The sequence below is a fragment of the Natrix helvetica genome, assembly GCF_964273705.1.
Source record: "Natrix helvetica genome assembly, chromosome: 4".
In the NCBI taxonomy this organism is placed as follows: domain Eukaryota; kingdom Metazoa; phylum Chordata; class Lepidosauria; order Squamata; family Natricidae; genus Natrix; species Natrix helvetica.
In genome coordinates, this window is record NC_138550.1 from 1,884,259 (window position 1) to 1,900,487 (window position 16,229).

Consider the following 16,229-nt stretch of genomic DNA (forward strand, 5'->3'; position numbering starts at 1 on the left):
TAACCCTTCACGTGATCTTGATTCTCTCCCTCTGTTGATGCAGCCTAGAACTGTGTTGGCCTTTTTGCCTGCCAAAACACGGCTGGCTCCTATTGAAGTGGTTGTCCATCAGTAGAAGACTAGAACAAGTCAAAAGTCGGTCAACCATTTCTGTGGCCCTGAATTTGGCCCAAAATAAGCCCAACGGACGGACTCTCTCAATGAAACCGGGGACCTAGAACTGAGCCGTCCCTGAAGGAAAGGAAAGGTCCAACTCACAGAGATGGATAGGGACGGAGGTTGCAGCTCCATCTTATGTTGGCTCTGCAGCCTGGTGAGCAAGTTCTCCAGAAGTTGTTCTTCAATCACTTCTTCAGCCGAAAGGGATCGCCACAGCTCCGATGGGCTGCTGCAAACGGGAGGAAGGTTGAAGGTACGGCCAGAGTTGAATGCTGGTTAGAACTTGGTCTTTGGCACGGGTGGGATTCAAATAATTTAAGAACCGGTTCTCTGCCCTAATGACCAGATGGGTGGGCGTGTCTGGGTGGTCGTGTGACTGGGTAGGTATGGCCAACTCAACATCACTCATGTTGAGGGGCACCTCTCCTCGCCCAGCCTCCTTGCCACCGCCTGGCCATGCCTCAACCCTCCCAGACACTCCTTGTCATGCCCAGCTGCTGACCCTGCCGTCCAGCCAGGTGAGCAGCAGGTGGTTGGGTGAGTGGCCAGGCAGCAAGGCGAGGACTGGCTGGGAGGGGAAGGGTGAGGTGGGGGCCAGGTGTGGGGGGCATGCTATTCAGCCGGTTCGCCAAACTGCATAAAAAGTTAGCAACCGAACCAGTGCGAATCAGCTGAATCCTACCTACACACCATGCTCAGAAAATGTTCAGGTTCTCACAAGCATTAGCTATTAGGTCTCATAGTGACTCAGACTCGCATGTTGAATGAACTCAACCTACACATTGTTTTGACGGACAAGTGGCTCATAATATTGAATGGAATGGAATTTGGCCGTATGATCAAACACCCAAGGAATTTGTCTCTGGTGTACATGCAACGTAGCAGAATTATGATAATCATAATATTAATAAGTGGGGGAATAAAGGAAATGATAAATAATAACACTATAGCCATACTGCATGGGTAAATACACATCGACGTTAGACATTTAGTAATATAGGTACTTGATATAAGTGCCTATATTAAAAAAAACTCAACCATGTTGCTCCCCCAAGTTAACGTCGGTTATCATGTCTGAAACCAGCAATAACATACTAGTGACTCAAATTCCATGCATGGGTCACAATGGAACATGTTCCCTCTTGAATTGGATGGAAACTAATCAAGGAGAGAAGCAACTTGGAATTAAGGAGAAACTTCCTAACAGTGATGAGAATTAACCAGTGGAACAGCTTGCCTCCAGAGGTTGTGAATGGTCCATCACTGGAGGTTTTTAAGAAGAGATTGGATAACAAGATTTCTTTCTTTCTCCTCTCCCTTCTCTCCCTCCCATCTTTCTTTCTTTCTTTCTTTCTTTCTTTCTTTCTTTCTTTCTTTCTTTCTTTCTTTCTTTCTTTCTTTCTTTCTTTCTCTCTCTCTCTCTCTCTCTCTCTCTCTCCTCCCCTCTCCTCTCCCCTCCCTCACTCCCATCTTTCTGTCTCTCTCACACACACATTCTCTTTCTCTCTCCCCTCCCCTCTCCCCTCTCTTCCCTCCCTTTTATCTTCCTCCCTCCCTCCCCTCCCCCCTCTTTTTCTTTGTCTGATAAGGTATTGGGTCTCCTGCTTGAGCAGGGGGCTGGAATAGAAGACCTCCAAGGTCCCTTCCAGCTCTATTCTGATTGAAGAATTGATTGGTTGGGTTTGTAAAGGAGACTCTGAATGGATTGAATCCCAGTCTAAATTTGCTTTGTCTGATGAAGCCTCCAAATACATCCACCCCACAACTCCTGGATGCCATGAGCTTGGAATTATGGGCGTTATGTTAACCATACATCTGAAGGAGGCCAAGCTTTATGTTTGGGGTTGGCTTAAGGCATTGTTTCTCAACCATGGGACTATCCAGGTGTGTGGACTTCAAGTTCCAGAATTCTCCTCAATGGCCCTACAGGCTGTGGAATTCTGGGAATTGAAGTCTCCACCCCTGGAAATCGCCATGTTTGAGAAATCCTGGCTTAAGGCCCCAAATGAGGAATAACAGAAGGTGCCATAAAAACACAGCATTGCTTCAATTTCCGTACTAGGGCTGGAAGGAGGTGTTTGGCACCTGTCTATTGAGGTGGAATGTTCCAGAAGACTCGAGATAACGATATCCAAGTGCTCAGTCCTGCCTGCCAACAGCCCCACCAACTTCATGAGCAGTCTTCTGGTGCTGGGCCGACGGATCAGGTTCAAACGGCTGCAGATGCCTTCTATAATATCGGGTACCTAAGAGGACAGGAGGACAATGTGGAAGAACGGTTCAAGAAGAGGCAAAGTTGTCCCTCATGCAAGAAATCGCCTATTCCTGCAAACTCAACCCTCCTGCAAAAGGTTCTGCTATTGTAATGGTCAGTGAGACTGTCTTTGAGAGGACGAGCAGGAGGAGGAGGAAGCAATTGATTTTTCTTTTGTTCAAGAATGAAGGAAAACTCACTAGGTAGCTTTTCACACTTATTGTCCTGAAGATCTTGAAAAGATTTAAGATAGTTGAATAAGCAAAGCACCTGAAAATAGGTGTTGTTAGGGGTCTCTAGTTATGGATTCAGGAACTTCCTCAGGCTTTGGGGGTGGAGTCTCATGTACCTTTTCCATATCTGGGCCGCAGGTTCTTGCAATGCTGGCAAGAAGAGACTCCGTAGCTGCCAAAGAGAAATTATTGCAGGGATCCGTCAGCCCATCCAGGACAGTCAGGAGGAAATCTGTCTTCTCTCTGGGGCTGAAGTAGACGCTGAATACCTGGAGAAGACAGAGCAAGAGGAAGGGCCTTTCCTTTGCTTTTGCTGTTGCTTTCCCCGCACTTTCACTTTCGCTTTCACTTTCATTTTCACTTGCTTTCTTTCCTTTCTATTTCTATTTCGCTTTCCCTAACCATAACCCTAAACCTTTCTCCTTTCCTTTCACGTTTGCTTCCCCCCTGCACTTTCACTTTTATTTTCATTTTCAATTATGCTTCCTCTTTCATTTTAACTATCTTTCCTTCCCCTTTCCCTAGCCATAGCCCTAAATAATAATAATAATAATAATAATAATAATAATAATAATAATAATAATAATAATAATAAATATTTATTTCTTAGCCGCACCCTCTCCCGAAGGACTCGGGGCGGCGTACAATAAAACATAGGAAATAAATATATAAACAAACATACATATAACAAAAACGTATACCAAGACATATACATATACAAGGAGGAGGTGAGCTGATGAATAAAAAACAATTAAAAACACAATGTTTAAAAACCCCTAAATAATTTAATACAATTAAAATACCCCAAATAAAAAACCCGTCAGGAGCGATATAATTGGATCAAAGTTGAGCCAGGCCAGCTACTTGAAATAGGTGGGTCTTGAGCTTTACACGAAAGGAGCGGAGGTCAGTAGTGGTCCTAATATCCGGGGGGAAGGTCATTCCACAGGGCTGGGCCCGCCACAGAGAAGGCTCTACTCCTAGGCGCTGCCCCCCGACACTGTCTGGTGGACGGCACCTGGAGAAGTCCCTCTCTGTGCGAGCGGATGGGTCGCAGGGATGTATGGGGCAGGATACGATCCCGCAAGTAACTAGGTCCTGAGCCATGGAGCGCTTTGAAGATCGTTATCAAAACCTTGAAACGCACCCGATAGACCTTTTCCTTTCCATTCCTTCCACTTTTCCTTTTGCTTTCCTTACCTTTCCCCTTTCCTTTCTTTTCGCTTTCGTGCCCCCACACTTTCACTTTTGGTTTCATTTTCACTTATTTTCCCTTTCTTTCCCTTTCCCTAAACCTTCGTTCCCTTCCCTTTCACTCACTCCTACTTTCCCTTTCCCACATGTTCACTTCTCCTGCACTTCCACTGTCACTCTCACTTTTCCCCATTCCCTTTCCCTTCCTCCTCTTCCTCTTCCCCTCCCCCATGCTGGTCACAATGTGGGCCTCCGTTCATTTACCTCAGCAACTCTGGAAGGATTTTTCAGAAAAACCATCGGATTCCACGTCTCCAGAAATTCCTGGTGCTTCCACTTAATGACTTCGGTGTGGACGTTCTTTTGGTCTAATTTTGCAACTGGCATACAGCAGAATCAAGCGTTACTCACCATACTTTACCTCTGTGTAACTCTTGGACCTCTCAAACAAGCGGGGTGACTTCACCCAACACCCTCAGCCCATTTCTTGGGTTTGCCAACTAGCTTGAGATGTGCAGGTAATCCTCGACTTACAACAGTTCATTTAATGACTATTCGAAATTACGATGGAACTAAAAATAGTGACTTATGGCTGTTTTCACATTTACGTCTGTTGCAATATCCTCATGGTCACGTGATCAAAATTTGGATGCTTGCAACTAACTCGTATTTAGGACGGTTGCTGTGTCTCGTGGTCACATGATCCCCTTTTACGAACTTCTGACAAGCAAAGTCGACGGGGAAGCCAGATTCACTTAACAACTGTGTCACTCACTTAACAAGTGCAGTGATTCACTTAACAACTGTGGCAAGGTAGGCTGTAAAATGGGGCAAAACTCACTTAACAACTGCCATGCTTAACAACAGAAATTGCTTTTATTGACTAAGGCAGAGGTGGGGAACCGTGGCCCTTTAAGACTTGTGGACTTCAACTCCCAGAATTCCAGAGCCCGCCATGCTCAGAATTCCATGCTGGCTCAGGGATTCTGGGAGTTGAAGTCCACAAGTCTTAAAGGGACCACAGTTCCCCACCTCTGATCTTGGGGATCCTCAAAGATGGAATGGAGGTCCCCTTCACTGGAACTGAATAAAGAGAAGCCCGATCTGTTTGGGATTTAATCTGGACTAATCTGAGAGGATGGATTAGATGGTCTCTGGGAAAACCGTGCAAAGATGGGGATTTTGTAGTCTTTGATTCCCGCTTAACCCTCTTACTCTTTTGGCCCAGCACGATGGAGAGGAGAAGGTGGACGCTCTTGGCTGCCTTGGAACAGATCGATTTGATAGGATCACCGCAGCAGATTCCCAGAATGGCTACCAGATGACCGAGGTGGGAGAACTTGGACTTGGTCTAAAGGGAGAGAAATGACCAGTGTCAGGCCTGCAGCCATCTTTTCTTTTGGATCTTTGGCCTGCCACACTTTATATTATTCTGCTATGCATTTTCTATGGTGGGGAAATGGGAGGGGGTTAGATGATATGTAGCCATAACAACATTCTTTCTAGAAAGCCAAGGTCATCCTTTGTCTCTGCACCTGACTGGAACTGGATGGGTGGAAGCTGCCAGCATGGCAGTGGGAGATTGGACCATGGGATGGGCTGGTGGGTGGGGGAGGAAAGATCTTGAACTTTCAACTGGGTGGGGGAAACCGGGAAGCTTTCAGATTTGGGTTTCCCCAGATGTGCCAACGTGTCTCTCTCCATAAAGTGGAACTTTTGAGGAATCCTTTGCCTCGGACTCTGATTGACTTTTGGGTGCTATTTGGAACCCTGACAACCAGAGAACTAGAGAAAAGGAGGGGCGAGTTCTGATTTTGCTCCATACTGAGGAACAGGATGCCGAGGGGGCTGCCACAGAGAAGAGGGGGTCAAGCTATTCTCCAAAGCCCCTGAAGGCAGGAAGAGAAGCAACGGGTGGAAACTAATCAAGGAGAGAAGCAACCTGGAACTAAGGAGAAACTTCCTGACAGTGAGGTCAATCAACCAATGGAACAGCTTGCCACCAGAGGTTGTGGGTGCTTCCATTGCTGAAGGTTTCCAAGAAGATACTGGACAACCAGTTGTCTGACTTGGGATAGGATCTCCTGCTTGAACAGGGGTGGGATTCAAATTTTTTAGAAACCGGTTCTCTGCATGATTGCAGAACTGGCTGAATCCCACCCCTGGGTTGGACTAGAAGACCTCCAGGTTCCCTTTCAATTCTGTTATTCTATAAGTCTTGAATTGAAGTCCACCGTTTTCACCCAGCAGTATGTTTAGGGCAAAAAGGAGCAGCAGACTCAAAACAGATCCAAATCTTTGCGGAGCTTTGAACACCCAGAATTCTCCAGTTGGGCCACTTACAGGTGTGTGGACTTCAACTCCCAGAAACCCTTAGCAACAACCATGAGGCCTGGGGAATTCTGGGAGTTGAAGAAGCCCAGGCATCTAAAAGTTGCCAGGTCGAGCGACACCATCCAACAATACCACAATGCAATAATAAACCAAAAATAATAAGTGCATAAAATAAATGACAAAAGAGTAATCCATAATTTTGCTTCTCTCGTGGCGACAGGTTCGTGGCGACTCACATCCAGCTGCAATTTGTTGCTGACAAAATTGAGGAGCGAGGCACTGCTCCAGATGGCCCTCTCGCGCAGGTCAGCCTCCGGGGACTGCAGCCAAGGAACCATGAGCTACGTGGGAGTAAGGGAAGAGGAAGAGGAAGAAAAGCAGAGCTTTATAAGGGTGTCCCTGATCACTTGGACACTCAGCGGTCACTGAAGCTCAAACCAGATAGTGTTGTGGCCCGCCAGTGGTCAGCAGAGCTGGCAGCAGATTCGGAGAGTGAGGAGGTTGGGGAGGAAGATGGGCCAGTCCTGGAGTCCGGGGAAGGCTCTGATGAGGGCTCTGTGTCAGAGGCAGAGAGGGGGTCAGGGCCGTCTGACAGTTATCAGCTGCCTTCGGAATCAGACATCAGTGGGGCAGATGAACAGCTGGAGCAGCTAAGGAACATGGGTCGACTTGGGAGTAAAGTCACAGGTCGAAGCTGAATGGTCCCTCCCATAGGAAATAAGAGAGGAGCTACAGGGGAGGGGGCTTTTGCAGGAAACAATTCCTTCTTTCGGTCGTTGGATTCGTTTCAGGAGTGTGAAGATCTGTCCGTGAATCTCAGAGACTCTGTGCCCAGCCTTTCCTTCCACAGCACCTCATTTGGAAAATATCTACATGGCAGCTTTCCAAGATAGATGAGGTCTGTGGTCATAAATACTCCTTTGAAAGACTGTTTGCCAGGCTTTTGCTGAAGGTGAATGAGAGGAATTCACATTCGTTTAATCAAAGGGGTTTTGTCGGGACCAGGACTCTGCCTCCTGCTTTTTGGGGAAGCCTAGGTCAAAACAGACAGGCAGTGTCCGTGAGTAGGGGGCTGGACTAGAGGACCTCCAAGGTCCCTTTCAGCTCTATTCTGTTTGATTGATTGATTCAATCATCCAGGCCAAAAGTATCTTAAAAAGTTAAATCATAGCAACTGGACCAAAAATTGTTAATCTGAGATATTTCGTTGCTCATCCAAGCAACTTCATCAGTCAAAATAATGTTGGTCCAGTTGCCATGATTTCACCTTTTAGATACTGTAGGAAGTTAGCACCCACCCCTCTCTCCTAGAAAAATGAAATATCCTGGGAAATATTGAAAAGGCAGAGTATTATATTTCCTTGGATAAGAAATGGAGAAACATGTTTTTAGGTAGGAAACCGACTCACTCCTAATAGCCCCCACCTTTGTCAATGGGCCATTAAAACGCCTGAGTCAGTCTATTCTACATAACAGAGATCTCCCCCCTTTAGCCCCAGGGTGATGGGATTAAGGCATTATAGTATTAGCCCTTTACCCATCTCACCACAGGGCACTTGGGAAGAAGCAAGGCTCAAAAAAGCTTGGGACTCAAAAGGCACACAACCTATAAAGTTAGCTAAGACCCCCCGCTTCTGGGAGTCTGAAAACCAATCAGAATACATTTCTTACACAGGAGCAGGAAACAGAGAGGTGGGGCCAAACAGAGAGTATAAAAAAACTTAGGAACTCTCAGCAAGCCCTTATTTTCTCTCCTTTCTTCTTCACCCAACATCTGGAAGTATGGGATCCCCCCTTTCTGTTCAGGAGCTCAAGCCACGTGACCCTGTCCACCATTAAGCCATCTTTCCAAGCAGCCTCCGTGTTTCCAGTGTCTTTTCCCCCACTTGGAACTGAATCCAAGAAGGACATTTCTTCCAACAATCCCTTTGGCCTGGATCATTGAGTCTTCATTGACATAGGTGTGAGGAGCTAATAACAAGACTTTCCTCCCCAGTAACCTACTTGCAAGATCCTTTCCAGCTCTGAAGGAATGGGATTCTCCACCATTAATTGCTGGAGCATTTCACTGAAGGCTTGATAGGTTCCAATGAAGAGATTCTAGGAGATACAAAGAGCAAGTTTTAGGACCGAGGAAGTAAAGAGTTTACAAACGGTGAGCAATCCAGAAAGGAAGATGTCAGAATATTCATGAACGGGAATAGGACATAGCAACAGAGCAGCCATTGGGGACTGGCTGGAATAGGACATGGTAACAAGGTCAGACAATGTATGGGCATGGCAACTGGGTCAGCCAATGGGAACTATTTGGTGACTGAGAGTCAGGCCAGACAGCTTGGAGCCTGGGCGTGGCTTGCCTATGCAGCTCTGAGTCTGTGCAAGAGAACTATTCTAGTCTGCTCTCTGAACTGAAACTGAAACAAGACTGATTTTTGTCCGCTGTGAACTCTGAAATGAAGCTAACTGTTCTCTCCTGCTTATGCTCTGCTTGTAGCTTCTACCACATTGAAAGAATCTACTATTGGTATTGTACATTTATTCATCTGTTGTTATGTACAGTATACAAAGAAGGTAAGGGATCCAGCTGAATCGGTTATCTATGTGTGCTTTCTGGGTTTCATTTTTCTACAACAAACTCTGACCAAAGAGACCACTGAATTCTTTATTGAATGTCCAAAGGCTGGTCATCCCTGAAAGTTTGTGGCCAACTATGCCTCCTTCAAACAATTCAAGAAGCCTGGTAGGGCAACATCCTCTCCAGATGTTGTAGGATAATGTTCCTCAGTCTTAGCAACTTTAAGATGAGTGGAACTTCAACTCCTAGAATTCCCAGCCAATATACAGTATGTGGACTTGTATATGGAATCATAGGGTTGGAAGGACCTTAGAGATCCTGTAGAGAACCAGGAGTAAATGTTTTTGAATCCCACCACTCTTTGTAGTTCATTGTGTTATGTTAAGCAAGTGATCAAATCTTGGATCTGGAAAGGAAAATCAGGGCACCTTTGTATACTGAGCATTAGAAGCATCCACTCCTTCTTCCTCCTGTCCTGCCTTCACGGGGGACAACGAGAAGACGCTCTTGAAGAAAGTCCGGAGTAGAATACCCTTCTTGTAGGACCCCATGGTTTTCATGATGTGCTTCTTGCTGAAGGAAACAAAAAGAATAGAATGACAGAGCAGGAAGGGACCTTGGAGATCTTCTAGTCCAACCCCCTGCTTAGGCAGGAAACCCTACACCATTTCAGACAAATGGTTATCCAACATTTTCTTAAAGACTCCCAGTGTTGGAGCATTCACAACTTTTGGAGGGAAGTTGTTCCACTGATCAATTGTTCTGTCAGGAAGTTTCTCCTCAGTTCTAGGTTGCTTCTCTCCTTGGTTAGTTTCCACCCATTGCTTCTTGTTCTGCCCTCAGGTGCCTTGGAGAATAGTTTGACTCCCTCTTCTTCGTGGCAACCCCTGAGATACTGGAACACTGCTATCATGAAATGGCATGAACTGGGAAGATCTGGACATCAGAAGTCACACAAGTCATAGTTCCAGATAATAACGTGGACACTATCCATCAATGGACTTCAGAGGATAATTAGAACTGCAGAAAAAACAATTGCTGCCAACCTGCCTTTCATTGAGGACCTGCACACTGCACGAGTCAAAAAGAGACCCGTGAAAATATTTACAGTCCCCTCGCATCCTGGACATAAATTGTTTCAACTCCTACCTTAAAATGATGCTAGAGAGCCCGGCACGCCAAGACAACTAGACACAAGAACAGTTTTTTCCCAAATGCCATCACTCTGCTAAACAAATAATTCCCTCACCACTGTCAAACTATTTACTAAGGCTGCATTACTGTTCCTATTAGTCTTCTCATCTGTCCTATCAACCATCTCCTCCCACTTATGACTGCATGACTGTAACTTTGTCGCTTGTATCCTTACGATTTATATTGATATTGACGGTTTCCTGATTGCTTATTTGTACCCTATGACTATCATTAAGTGTTGTACCTTAGGATTCTTGACGAATGTATCTTGTCTTTTTATGGACACTGAGAGCATCTTCTGCACCAAAGACAAATTCCTTGTGTGTCCAATCACACTTGGCCGATAAAGAATTCTATTCTATTCTATTCCAGATTCTATTCCAGATTCTATTCTATTCTATTCCATTCCATTCCATTCTATTCCTTCTCCTATTCCAGTGATGGCGAACCTATGGCACGCGTGCCACAAGTGGCACGCAGAGCCATTTGTCAGGGCACGCGAGGCGCTGCCCTGTCAGCTGGCCAGCACGCATACGCGCGCTGGCCAGCTGAGTTCACCTTTTTAAAAGCCATTTTTCGCCCTCCCCAGGCTCCAGAGGCTTTATAGGAGCCTGGGGAGGGCAAAAAGAGCCTCCCCTCCCACGGAGGCCCTCCGGAGGCTTCAGGGACCATACGCTTAAAACCACCCTCCGAGCAAACTGGAAGTGACTTCCGGGTTGCTCGGAGGGTCGTTTTAAGCGTTCCAAAGGCTTCAGGGACCGTCCGAGGCTTCCCTGATGCCTTCGGAGCGCTTAAAACCACCCTCCGAGCAAACCGGAACTTCCGGGTTGCTCAGAGGGTGGTTTTAAGCGTTCCGAAGGCTTCAGGGAAGCCTCCGGACGGTCCCTGAAGCCTCCGGAGGGCCTCCGGGGGGGCAGGGGAGACTCTTTTCGCCCTCCCCAGGCTCCTATAAAGCCTCTCAGTGACATGCGGTGAGGTTTATGACTGGTGAGGCACTGACACAGTGCTGGGTTTCAAATATTTTTAGACTTGTGGACTTCAACTCCCAGAATTCCACAGCCAGGCATGCTCAGTTCCAATTTAAAGCGACAGCATTTGTTTTTCTCCTTTGCTCCTTCTTTCTTTTTCTTTTTCTTCTCCTTCCCCTCCTTCCTCCCTCTCTCCCTTCCTCCCCCTCTCTCAAACACACACACACACACACACACACACACACACACACACAGAAGTTGGATTGGACTATCTCTCCTACCCCTTCCCTCTCTCACTCACTCTCAAACAACCCCCCCCACAAACAAAAGTTGGATTGGATATCTTTTCCAGTGGCTTGAAAGCAGCTCCTCTGCCATCCCCCCCCCCATTCCCCTGCTGCCTTTCCCAAACACCTCCACCATTGCAAATGCAGCCTGCTGTCTGGGTGGGAAATGCCTGGAACACAATAAAGCCCACCCACCACCTCCTGCTGGCAGGCTGGGGTGAGAGGAGAGGCAGAGAAGCCGGAGGGGAGCCAAGCCGAGCCTTCCAAAAGAAAGAGGCTGGGGGGAAGTGTGTGTACTACAACATGGCTCTTTGCCTGGCTTCCTGCCTCCTCCTGTGGTCTCCTCAGTGCTCGCTTGTGCTCTCCCTCCCCAAGTGTAGTTTGATTGCAGGTGGAGCCACGTTGCCTTTTCAAACTTGTAATCAGTGAAGCTGGGCTAGATTTTTATATAGTTTTATCCAGCTGTGTGTGTGTGAGAGAGAAAAATGAATGGGGGCCTGGGGAGGAAGTCACTACACTTGGGGAGGGAGAGCACCAGTGAGGTTAAGCAGAGTCATCCACGGTGAGGCAGCAATTAGCTCAGCTTTTTCCTTTTCCTTTTTTTTTTTTCATGATGAGAGTGGTGAGGCTTTGCCTCACTTGCCTCACCTGACTGCACATCACTGAAGCCTCTGGAGCCTGGGGAGGGCGAAAAAAGCATGTAAAAATGGGGGGGGCCTTGTGCGTGCGTGCACACTGAGGGGGTCGCGCATTGCATTATGGGTGCGGCACGCCCGCACACGACCCCCCTGCGCTCCCCCCACTTGTGGCACGCGAGCCAAAAAAGGTTCGCCATCGCTGTCCTATTCTATTCCAGATTCTATTCTATTCCATTCCATTCCATTCTATTCCTTCTCCTATTCTATTCCAGATTCTATTCTATCCTATTCTATCCTATCAGTGCACTATCTGCATGTCCCCACACTACGAGGAAGATAGTAACTGGGTTCACCCATCTTGCTAAACTATGGTTTGATGGAATGAAGCACAAGGGCTGGGATCAGCCAACATTTGAAGGGATAAAAAGTTGGATTTCCACCACGGTTGACCAAAATCAGGTTAAGTGTCTGATGATCTTACACAGACGTCTCTAAAATTGGCAACTTTAAGACCTGTGGACTTCAACTCCCAGAATTCCTCAGCCGTCCAGGCCATCCATGCTCAGTGAGGAATTCTGGGAAGTCCACAAATACCATATTAAAGTTGCTAGGTTTTTAGAGGGTCCTGTACCAAGCTGGAAGAAAGTTGCTGAACTAATTAGCACTGTGGCCCACTGTTGGTATTTTCTTTCTGGCTTCCAAATTAAAATGTTTTGTTAAGTTTAACAAAGTTTTAAAAATATGTTTAACAGCATCTTTTCAGCGGTTCCCATGCTCCCGTTGTTGCTTGGGGATTTCTTAATGATAACCAGGAGAACAAACATATTTCAGCTGTCCTCGTTTGAACCCACATCCTGTTTCCAGAAGGGATTGCTATATTACTCCAGCAGCCATGGTTGACTCAGAGACTCTTTTCCTGTAACCATATAACATGAGGGTGATGGAAGTCCTCGACTTACGACATGCTTTGAGAGCTGGGCAGTTGAGGGCAGATCATCACTCTGTAATGTGCTGTGATTTGTTTGTTTATTTATTTGAATTTAGTTGCCGGTTAGGTGTTGGTTGAGGCTACCTGAAGCCAATAATACTGCTTTGAAGTCAAAGCAAGGAATTTTTATAATTGCACTGTTTTGTACAATAGTGCCCAAGGGTTAGAGCAACTGGGAGGCACCATCCTTAAGTCCTTTTTCATTGGCTTAGGAAAAACTATTGATTATTCTATTCTATTCTATTCTTATTCTTAATTCTATTCCTATTCCTATTCTATTCTATTCTATTCTATTCTATTCTATTCTTCTTATTCTTTATTCCATCCCATCTCATCCTATCCTATTCTTCTTATTTTTAATTCTATTCTATTCTTATTCTTAATTCTATTCACATTCTTATTCCTATTCCTATTCTATTCTTCTCATTCTTTATTCTATTCTATTCCATTCCATTCCATTCTATTCTCTATTCCATTCCATTCCATTCCTGCCTTTATTGTTTTTAGAAAAATAGCTCCTGGGGGCAAACTTGCCTAATTCTCCTTCTTCCTTCTGTTTTTCCCCAAAACAATAAGGTAGGTTGGGTTGAGGCAGAGGAACCGACCCAAAGTCACCTCGCTGGCTTTTGTGTCTTAAGATTGGACTAGAACTCACAGTCTCCTAGTGTTTGGCCCAACATCACCCAGCCGGCTTTCATGCCTATGGCGGGACTAGAACTCCCAGTCTCCTGGTCCCAAGCCAGCACCTTAACCACTAGGCCAAACTGCCTCTTTATATTAAATCAATGCAGACAGAACATCTATTACGGCAACTGTTCTCACCTTTTGGCCTTTTCCCGTGATTCCAACCCTTTCCTCAACACCTAAAGTGGACTATTTTTATGAATGCGAGTGGGATGTTCGGAGGCAGATGGCTTGACCACTCTAGACCACCAGCTAGATAGAAGATCGAGGGAGAAGCAAATCTACCTGAAGTCCGTGATGGTGTTCATTGCTTGAAGACAGATGATGTTGGGCTCTGGAAGTTCTTGTTTCACCATCTCCTGTCAACGAGAAAGGCATGTCCCCTGTCAGAAGGCCACCTCAGCTCTGCTAAGAAGAACCTCAAAAGGTTGAAGAGTTGAAGATACAAGGCTGCGCAGATCATTTAAGCCTCGGTCAGAACAGAGGGTAAAAAAGACCAAAGACATACAGTGATGGCTCCCACCACATCCGAGGTAAAATTGTCCAGAAAGAATTCAGTCATGTGGGCCCAGTTGATTGTCTTGCTGAGAACGGATAAGAACTTAAAGAAGCTTTTCTTCATCACATCATCCTAGAAGGGGTTGGGGAGGAGAGGGGAAAAAGAGAGAGAGAGAGAGAGAGAAAAATAATTGGTTAAAAGAAAAAAAAATATTATTTGTAATTATGCGAGAGGTGTGTATCTTTCTGTCCATTCAGTCTTCCCTTAGAGGGAAAACTCATAATAGGAAATGCAGGCCCGGGAAGAATTATAATAATAACGGTGATGATGACAAATAGAACAGAGTGATAGAACAGAGCAGAATAACAGAGTGGGAAGGGACCTTAGAGGTCTTCTACTCCAACCCCCTGCTGCAGCAGAAGACTCTACATCTTTCCAGAGAAAGAAGGACTAGGGGAGACATGATAGCATTGTTCCAATATCTCAGGGGCTGCCACAAAGAAGAGGGAGGCAAACTATTCTCCAAGGCACCTGAGGGCAGAACAAGAAGCAATGGGTGGAAACTAATCAAGGAGAGAAGCAACTCAGAACTGAGGAGAAATTTCCTGACAGTTAGAACACTTAATCAGTGGAACAGAAAATGCCTCCAGAAGCTGTGAATGCCCCAACACTGGAAGTCTTTAAGAAGATGTTGGATAGCTATTTGTCTGAAACGGTGTAAGGTTTCCTGCCTAGGCAGGGGATTGGACTAGAAGACCTCCAAGGTCCCTTCCAACTCTGCTATTGTATTGTAATTGGCTGTCCAGTCTCCTCTTAAAAACCTCCAGTGTTGGAGCACTTACAACTTCTGGAGGCCATTTCTGTTCCACTGTTCTCACTGTCAGGAAATTCCTCCTTAGTTCCAGGTTGCTTCTCTCCTTGAATATTTTCCATCCATTATTCCTTGTCCGGCCTTCAGGTGCTTTGGAGAATAGCTTGACTCCCTCTTCTCTGTCACAGTCCCTCAAATATTGGAAGACTGCCATCAAGTCACCCTGGTCCTTCTTTTTACTAAACTGGACACATCCAATTCCTGCTACCATTTTTCTTCTTTTGGTGTTCCCAGTTGTGGGTGCTCCATCAATCAAGGCCTTCAGAATGGACAACCGTTTGTCTGAAATGACACAGCGTCTTCTGCTCGAGCAGGCGGTTGGAGAGGAAGACCTCCGAGGTCCCTTCCAACTCTGTTATTCTATGTTCTAACATCCATACCTCTTTTTTGCTGTTGAAATAGTCCATGCTGCTTCTCCAGGAGGACAGGAAGCGCTCCGGTCCCTGATCAGACTGAGGGTCGTCATTTTCTTCCCAAATCGTAGCCATGGCTGAGAGGTCAGGGACTAACGCTACCATGGGGAAGTGGGGGGAGAGACAGAGTCAATTAATTCCTTCCACCAATGGGAGGGAAGGCCCCACCCCACCAGGAGAACCATGGTGGGTCCCGGAAGGAAAATTCCAGAAGCTTGGCAGTGGGACCTGTAGAGTTGGGAGGTCTTCTCCAAGGTTCTTCAGATCCACAACCAGCTAAAGAAACGGGACGAGGGACCTTCCAAGTTTTGGACCAGCCCTGTCATTAGGAACGTGATGCCACCCAACTCCCACCCGTGAGAATAGCCAAAATGTTGAGAAATTTAGTGCCAAATTGTTTGAAATGAGATTATGAATCAGGCACATACTACCATATGTGGTGGCCCTGTCAAAAAACAAAATAATATTGGCGCAAAATTCAAAGGTGGCTGATAGAGTTAACTGAAGGGGAAATAGAATTCAAACCAGAACTATTTCTTTTGGGAATCATAAACGATAAACATAACAAGGGGCTAATCTACTTAATAATACATATTATCACGGCAGCAAGAATGGTCTTTGCCCAAAACTGGAAAAACATGGAAATTCCACCAGAAGAGGAAGTGATTAGGAAAATTCTGATTTGTGCTGAAATGGATAAATTGACGTGGGAATTGGAGGACAAAGACGAATCAGAATATTACAAGATCTGGGATAAATTTTATCAATGGTTGGAACAAAAAGAGGAAAGACCTAAAATAAGCGAATCATCGTGGCTCCGTGTAATGTTTTATGAGACAGGACCTTCTGTGGGGGAGGGTCTCCCCAGAAAGTCTACAGGTGGTCCTCGACCTACAACCTTTCATTTAGGGACTGTTCAAAGGTACGAGAGCGCTGGG

At 46.0% G+C, this 16,229-nt stretch overlaps 1 protein-coding gene across 1 annotated transcript in view; it reads right to left on the minus strand.

Moving 5' to 3' along the window:
- LOC309391619 (maestro heat-like repeat-containing protein family member 7) overlaps positions 1-16,229 on the minus strand; it is a gene marked incomplete at its 5' end in the record, with an annotated part of 32,392 nt that overhangs the window by 15,552 nt on the left and 611 nt on the right. The window contains 11 exons of the mRNA XM_081952291.1: positions 259-388; positions 2,245-2,405; positions 2,763-2,915; positions 4,105-4,220; positions 5,056-5,191; positions 6,411-6,515; positions 8,179-8,274; positions 9,178-9,322; positions 13,794-13,867; positions 14,017-14,139; positions 15,259-15,383. Coding sequence (XP_081808417.1) covers positions 259-388; positions 2,245-2,405; positions 2,763-2,915; positions 4,105-4,220; positions 5,056-5,191; positions 6,411-6,515; positions 8,179-8,274; positions 9,178-9,322; positions 13,794-13,867; positions 14,017-14,139; positions 15,259-15,383 — 1,364 coding nt within the window. The remainder of the gene's footprint in view (positions 1-258; positions 389-2,244; positions 2,406-2,762; positions 2,916-4,104; positions 4,221-5,055; positions 5,192-6,410; positions 6,516-8,178; positions 8,275-9,177; positions 9,323-13,793; positions 13,868-14,016; positions 14,140-15,258; positions 15,384-16,229) is intronic.